The 8,712-nt window shown below is 27.6% G+C and overlaps 1 protein-coding gene across 1 annotated transcript in view; it reads left to right on the forward strand.

Annotated features, from left to right (window-relative positions):
* Positions 1-3,178: 3,178 nt before the first annotated feature.
* The window catches only part of LOC113373269 (MAGUK p55 subfamily member 6-like), an 84,749-nt gene continuing 79,215 nt past the window's right edge, over positions 3,179-8,712 (forward strand). The window contains exon 1 of the mRNA XM_026613575.1: positions 3,179-3,357. Coding sequence (XP_026469360.1) covers positions 3,261-3,357 — 97 coding nt within the window. The 5' untranslated portion in view covers positions 3,179-3,260. The remainder of the gene's footprint in view (positions 3,358-8,712) is intronic.

The raw sequence follows: 8,712 nt of genomic DNA on the forward strand, positions 1-8,712 counted from the left end.
GCAAATTGCCTTAAGGCACGATGCCATGCATCCCACTAGTTTTACTTGTATTGACAAGATGAAGAAATGATTAAATTTTTGAGAAGGCAGGTCCAGCGGTTATAGACTCTCAACAAAAATAAGTTGAAAAAATGTCATTTGGTGGTCAAAAATGTTTATTGGACATATGTATATCCAATTATCAGATATTTTATGGAGATTTTTAATAATGTGTACACATTTTGTGTAAATTTTTTTGGGTTCCGTACCAAGATTTTTACGACACCGGAAGTGCCAGAAATTTGCCTTAAGGTACGATGCCATGCACCCCACTAGCTTCAAGGTATAAACTAATACAAAAATTTTAAATGTAAAGGTATCAATATAATTGAATTTTCATTAATTTGTAAATTTAGCAACTTAATTTATAAAAAATCAATAAATTTTGAAGTTTTAAGAAATCTTTCTAAATAGGAGTATTCTGATTAAGATAGTCTTAGCACTGAACTTGCCCTGTTAGTTCCAATTATACCGGCTCCTAGGAATTTATAAAAATCCGTTGAACGCTACAGGGAAGGCCAACGGAACGCAATAAAAATAAAAATGCATCTCGGAATCCGATTCAATCCTGTTTTCTACATAACATTCTCTTTGCATGTGCCTGGTCTTTGTGCTACTGACTGTCTAATGTGTTTGTGTAGTAGTGTTCTATACGTCGCCGGAGCATGTGCTCTTAAGACCGGTTATTTACCAATTCAACTTGCTTAAGATTTAATTAAAAGAAAGTTTTTGAATTGAACAAATCCAAAATTTAAGAAAAATGATTTTTGTAATTGAAATTTAGTGGCTTAGTAGTGAAACGAGTGCTTGGTGGAAATATTGTGATCTTCGCATGGGTTGTTTATGTTCCGAGTAGCGCGTGGTATTTCAAATGTAAGCTGAAAGTGAAGTGAAGAAATTGGGAAAATTTGAAGATTTATAATGGTTGCTGTTGTATTTATTTAAGAATGTCTGTGCAAATTAACTTGAGTTTGACTAAAAGAATCCGTTTTTATTATTTTTTACCGTGAACTAAAAGAAATTATTGTTTTCTCGTTTGATCATAAGAATTCATTTATAATATTTTTTATAGTATATATATATATATATATATATACATATATCTACATATATATATAAAAATAAAAGTGGGGTTTTCCTTCCTGACGATATAGCTCCAGAACGCACAAACCGATTTCGACAATTTTGCATTTGTTGGAAAGGTCTCGGGCATACCAATGATTCCGACTGGTCTTCCGTTTGACATCAAACGATTGCAATTTCCAGTTCGCCTTGCGTTCGCAATAACAAGTCCCAAGGCCAATCGCTTAGTGTTTGCGGGATAAATTTCAAATAGATTATTTAGAAAATCATTGTTTTTCACATTGGCAGTTATATGTTGCCTGTTCACGAGTTCGAAAACCATCCGCTTTGTTTGTGTTAACGTCAGACCAAAAAACAAAAAATGTGGTTTACCAAAGAGCACTTCAATGAAACTAATAATTTGCGGATTCACTTTCATTTACTTAGTGAAGTTCAACTAAAAAACACTTCATTTTTGTAATCGAAATAAATTCATTACTGTTGTGTAATAAAATCCAATTTTTCCTTTTCAAATATAAAACAAACAAAAAATTTCTTCATCTTTCTTACAAAACCTTTCTGGTGGCGAAACGGAGTTCTTCGGGTTTGCTAGTATATATATATAAATTTTAAAATAAGTCAAAAATAATAAATAAATTGAAACAAAAAATATTTTGATATAGTTGAAAATCGCCTGTTTATACTTACCCCTGTTACAATAAGCCTTTATTGCTTCCCTATATAAGTTAAGTATTTTCTTCTTAAAAATCATTTTATTCAATAATCAGTTTGTTACCAATAATTCTTTTTGTCTCACATAACAAACTCAAAAAGACATAATTTAAAGAAATTTTGAATTACAAAATTTGTTTCTTCTTCTGAAAAGAAAATTATAAAATCACTTTTTTTGATAAAATCTTTTTTAGTGAAAAAGTGTTAGTGTATAATCAATCATATAAGTAAATAATTTTGTTTCTTCAGTATCCTTTTCTTTTCTTAAAACTTTCTAATTTTTTAACATTTTTAATATGTTGTTATATAATCCACTCATTTATTTTTATCATTTTCATTTTGACTATATTATCATATTTCTGTACATTATTTTTTCCACAATTTTATTCATTTTATATAAAAAAATCCAATATCTTCTGTTTTTCTGAAGCATATTGTTTGCTTAAATCTTATCAAGATGATGTTACTTGATAAATTTCCTGAAAATGGAACGTACCTAGTTCCGAAACGTCGACAGTAAATAAATAAAGATATGGTTTTTTATAAAAAAACTTTTTCGTTTTTTATTACTTTTTGGATTCTTTGTTCGAAGTTCTCATAATATTTACAAAACCAAAACTCTACCATCTAGTATATATATATTAGGGCGGATCGATTTATAGGTGACTTTGGTACATATGATTTTTGGATACCATGTCTTTAAAATGAATTTTGATATCATTGACCTAAAAATAAGGGTTAAATTTTGAAAAACCTCTCCATGGGTTGAACCAGGGGCATGGGTGGATTGGCTTTCCAAAGTTAGTGGGGTCGGTCATGCATTTGGATGCAATTGGGGCACTCTAAAGTGACCAAATTGGAATTTTTCAAATTTAAACCCTTATTTTTGGGTTGATGCACGGACATCAGAATTCATTTTAGAGGTGTAGTTTCTTCAGCAAAGTATCTTATTTTGGTCTGTAATATCCGAAAATTATATGTGAATAAGCGACTTTTTTGTCCCATACAAATTGACCTGCTTTATTTATTTATATTAATATTTATTATTAACATATATATGTATATATACATATATATGCATATATATATATATATATATACGTATATATATACGTATATTCATATATAAATCGTGAATTTTAAATTAATTAAAATTTATCATATTTTATATGGTTTTTAGTTGAAGATCCTCATTCGTGTATGCAAATACCAAAGCCTACATAGTTTAATGAAGTTGAAACAATAACACGTCCTGTATATGATTCATATTTATATCGTAAACAAAACCTCGTGCAAATACAATACAATCTTAAACACAAAAGTGACATTGGATTAATATTATATATATTATTAATATATAGTGCAAAAGATTAATTGAAGGTAAAGTTAATTAGTGAATATATGTGTAATCTGATAGTTCATCAAATATGGTTCGTTTCGGAAGGAAGGACAGACCAGAATGTCGCGAGCTTTTGGCGAGCTTAAACCAAATGTCAGTTGGATGCGAAAAAGGAGCAGAAAATGGTAAATAGTAATAATATACTTTATGATTAAAATTATTTTTTTGCAGTTCATTTTACTAAAATATATTCAAACATAACTTATATCAATATTAATAATATAACTTTATACTTGATATCTATGCATATATTTCTGTGAAGCCAAAGGAAAGGATTGATATACTTTTATTAAAGCTTTGGATTATACTAATGCAGATTTTTCAAAAATCTTTTTTTGCCTTTACTGATTCATAAATAAAATCATATGTAGAAATATTCAGTGAAAGAACGTGGGATTCCAATTGTAATATGAATTTATCTTTTCATAATAATTTACATCAAACATGCATGATAACCGATGACTAAATTCTAAAAATCTAAGAGTGTTGATATATATATATATATATATATATATATATATATATATATATACATTAGGGTGGTGCTTAATATGCACATTTTCGAATTTCCTTGCTCCCAAGGGCTCAAATGATTCCAAATTGATAAAAAACAAATCTCTCAAAGTTTTAGCTCCTAATATTGTTTTTAGATAGTGCGAAATTCAATCAAAGTTTTGTATGGAATAGCATGAAAAATTTTTCAAAAATTTTAAAAATGTTTTTAGATATAATTTAGCGAACAAATGAATGAGTTTTATACAAAATTTGTTGCTAAGTTGTACCTAATTTTTTTTTTAATTTTCAAAATGCTTTTCATGCTATTTCCATACGAAGTTTGATTGAATTGCGCACTATCTAAAAGTTAATATTAAGAGCTAAAACTTTCAGAGAATTGTTTATTATCAATTTAGAATCACTTGAGCCTTTGAGAGCAAGAAAATTCGAAAATGTCCATGTTAAAGACCACCCTAATATACATAATATACATACTTTGTAATATTTGTATAAACTAAATATTTTGTTATATTCTGAAAATGGGCTCCCACATAGTTAAGAGGTTAAGAGGGACGGGACTTGATTCAGAGGTCCCGGGTTCGATACCCTCTTCGAGCAGCCTATTGTCAGGTGGCAGTGATATCGATTTTCACTAGAAATATTGATAGCAATATGTTTCCAAGTGAAAATAGCCCTCGCCCGATATTGTTGCACCAATAAAATTCAGCCCTATTAGATTAATTCTAAAAATAAAATCATCAAATATAGATGTATTAACCATTGGGTTACCATCTACAAAAAAGAAGTAAGGAGAAGTTTCATCCCAACAGCTTATAGGATGATATTGTTAAGATATGAAAATAAAAAAAAATTAAAAAAATGAAATAAAAAATTTGGAAATATAAATTTAAAAGCATAAAAGAAAGTATTTAAATGTGTTAAGCAATATTAATTGTGATTTAATGGAATTCTGGTTTCAAAATCAAATTTATAAATTTTTTTTTTTTTTTTTTAATTTTATTGGCCTCCGCTTTACAGCATTTTTAGCCACATACATTATTCATTTTATTCTTCATCATATTCTATACAATTCTTACATATATATTTCTTATACATTCATCATATATATACTATCTCTTCTTATATCCTAATCTTCCATCCAATTTTCATTCTTCTTCTTGTTTCTCAATATGTTCTTCTCATCTTCTAAACTTCTTTTTTCCTATTCACTTCTATTTTTTCTCGTATTCTACAAATTAACAATTATTTGGAAGCGCCAGGAGTCGAACCATCGATCTCCGGCATGTGAGTCGGACATGCTACCTCTGAGCTACGTCCGCCACAAATTTATAAAATTGGTGTATTTATAATTATAGCTGAACAGTATACTAAGTTTAATCCTTTATAATAATCCATGATATTAAAAAGAATTGTCGTCGTATGTTATGACTGGTCACAAATATTATATAAATGAATATATATTTATATATATATATATATATATATATATATATATATATTATATATATTTGATACACGATACATATATCTTTATTTGTTTGATTTGATATACGTGACATCAAATTATATTATGGTTCGTTATTACAATCTAAAAATACACAATCACGTAAATAATCTAAATCCAATTTGTATTATGAATAATAGGATTATAAATACATAATAACTTTGTTTCTTATTGGACGTAGTTACTTTTTATGTAGCATTTCTATTAATATTATAAAAGGTTAGATCGTGATTTCTGACAAATCTCATTCAAAGTCATGAGGGTCTTCTGCTTCATTGATTTTTTAAAGTTGCGTAATCAAAGGGTCTGATAATTCACACGGTAGATAGAACACGATGGTTCCGCGAAAACATATAATACATTTGATTTTATGAATAATTTTATATAAATAAAAATAATCCATCTTTTATTCTATATGACCATCAGATCAGCTAATTTTTGGTAGTACCTAGAATGCCTACATCGAATTCCAATTCAGTGATTGGACGTCCGGGTGTGATGGTATAATATAAATTGGAAAGTCTTTCCATAAATTATAAAGTAGTTTTAATTAAAACTCAGTACTATATAATTCAACGATGACTTTATTAGACATTGATTATTTGAAATATTTTTTGTACACTTTTTTGTTTATGTACAACAAATGCTAACTTGTGGCTAATTTGCTCCAATAAATTGCTCTTTATCAGTGCAATCGTACGTTTATTAGACGCACCCTTTTTTCAATATATTATTTTGGTAAATTATTAAATATCAATTTAAACATAAAACATAAGATTTTATCAAAATTTACTGAATTGTTTAACCCTGTTTGTCATATTTTCTGGTTTTATCAGTAATGTTTTCCTGTGGATTCTGTACACACGTTTCTAAATTATCTGTATTTGTTTATATCTGCATTATTTAGGTTACTATATAAGGTTTAAACGTCTATTTAAGTACTAATTCACCAAAGCATACTTTCTCTACATGGTCTCAGACATACTCCTATATTATTGTTTATTTCTGGGCGCGCCTTATAAAGAAAGTACCTACATTATATTTGATTAGTAATCTTGAATTTGTCATGAATTAAGCTCCAAATGAGAAACCCAAATATTTTAGCACATTTAAGATTTAATTTAAAATTTATATAATTTATTAATCAAAATTATTTTATAGTGTATAGTAATGCGTTTGATTTTTAAAGTAAAGTAAATAATTTTGGTATAGAACACGATGGATCCACGAGGACATATGAATCAAACAATGAATCTTATTTCTAAAGTTTTAATATTTTTTACCAAATCTTTTTATAATCATTTCAGTCATTCAAGTAAAAAATAATTTTTATCATATATTTTTTACTCAATTCTGCTTTTCTTGTTCATTTGCTAATACCATGATTTTAACATATGGCCTTAGTATGATATAACTAGTTCTAAAATATTCTAACAGAATAAATTTAAGTTCAACTTTTAAGCTCAACACTAATAAAAATCCAACATTACATAAGGTTTGGCATTACCAATTAATTTCTTTCAATTAATTTTATTGCTAATAAAGGAGTAAACTATTGAATGTGGTTCAATTTGCTTATATTGTCCTTTCATAAATTTTGAAATATCCTTGAAATGAATTCTATAATAAATTCTAAGAAAATATATATGTAAATAGAGTAAAAAGTAAATATAGTTTGTACTTCTAATTGACCTAAATGTTGTATAGGTATGAAACAGGTGTTCTGTTGATCCTATTACAATAGTGTATTTTGTTTACAATTATTGTGTGAAAAGTAGAACGAATTGATATTGTATGGTTGTTAAATGTATGGCACACGTTTGAAATCTAAAATAATGTTTCAGTAAATTTTGAAATTGTAGGACACGAATTTCATCTTGAACTCCTAAGGGAACTCTTGGAATATTTATAATTATCATAATGTAATTAAATCTGCATTAGGAATTGAATTGTAATTTTTGAATGTTTGCGAAATGTATAACAATATTGCATTAACAAATTATTATTTATATTGCATTCATTTCAATATCAACAACATGTTTAATGAATTTAGAATGATTGAAATTTTATTAAAACTTTTACAAATAACTTCACAATTAAGCGATTCCCATTTTTAACTTCGCGTAGGGCAAGTTATAGTAATCGAAAATGAAATGTTTTATATATTTTTACGTTTCAAAGTTTTCTGAACATTTTGGCATACTTTAGAAAAAAAATGGATGTCTGTGTGTGTATGTTTGTGGTGTGTGTGTGCGGATACAAATTTTGTCAACGATTTCAGGAACACCGATCAACCGATTTGAATAATTCAAAAGCATTCGATTTGTATTGATAAGAAGACGTGCTGATTTGTTTTTGGCAAAGGCAGGTCTAGCCGTTCCGAAGATACAGGGCAAAACGTGCCAAAAACGGTTACTCAATTTTATAGAGAACGGGGCGTCCGATTTTAATAATTCAAAAAATATTTTACTTGTATTGACAAAATGAAGGAAGACTGATTAAATTTTTGGAAAGGCAGGTTTAGCGGTTATGGATTCTCAATAAAAATAATTTAAAAAAATTATTGACATTTGGCGGTCAAAAATGTTTATTGGACTTATGCACATCAAATTATCAGATATTTTTATAGAGATTTTCATAATGTGTACACATTTTGTGTATTTTTTTTTGGGTTCCGTACCAAGATTTTTAATTACGATACGGAAAGTTCCAGCAATTTGCCTTAAGGCACAATGCCTTGCACCCCACTTGTTGGGTCATTATTTTGACATTCAATATAGGTTATATACATAAAATATTAATACATGTAGAATTGACTAATTTTGAGTCTCAATTAGATTAAGTAGTTTAGTCGAAAAATTAATTGAAGTTAAATCGAATATCGGAATTAAAATTTATTACACTTTTCTCCGAAGTTACAGGATGTTTACAAAAACAAAATTTAGTGTATACAGAATTAGTGCCAAAACCATCACTATTAATGCAATCAATACTAATGATTATTCTTCAGAACCGCTACAAATGCTCTAAGAAGATTTTTGTTATTGCGCTAATTCAATAAATACATAATATTCCTTCTAAAAAAATAGGAACCGAATACTTGGCAAATACAAACTGATTATTTTCTGAATTCTGCAATATCCTGCTCTAAAGTCATACAAGATTATTTTAAGTGCTATTCTCTTTGAGAGTGCTTTGAAGAAATTTATACGTCAGTAAACTAACAGTGTTATATGCAATCTTCGTATAAAATAATAAAACTGATGGAAATTGAAACTAAAATAACATTATGAAACAGAAAATACATTGATGTAGATTCTAAAATTATTCTATGATAGAAATATTTTATATTTATTTAAAATGCTATGCTAAAATTGCTGTACAACCCAAAAATCAAAATTGGGATAACAGAATATTTATAGATAGACAACTAATATTAAATTTTTTAATGGAATATATA

The sequence above is a fragment of the Ctenocephalides felis genome, unplaced genomic scaffold (assembly GCF_003426905.1).
Source record: "Ctenocephalides felis isolate EL2017-DRISC unplaced genomic scaffold, ASM342690v1 CF-g0.4_SCAFFOLD_01604, whole genome shotgun sequence".
NCBI classification, from domain to species: domain Eukaryota; kingdom Metazoa; phylum Arthropoda; class Insecta; order Siphonaptera; family Pulicidae; genus Ctenocephalides; species Ctenocephalides felis.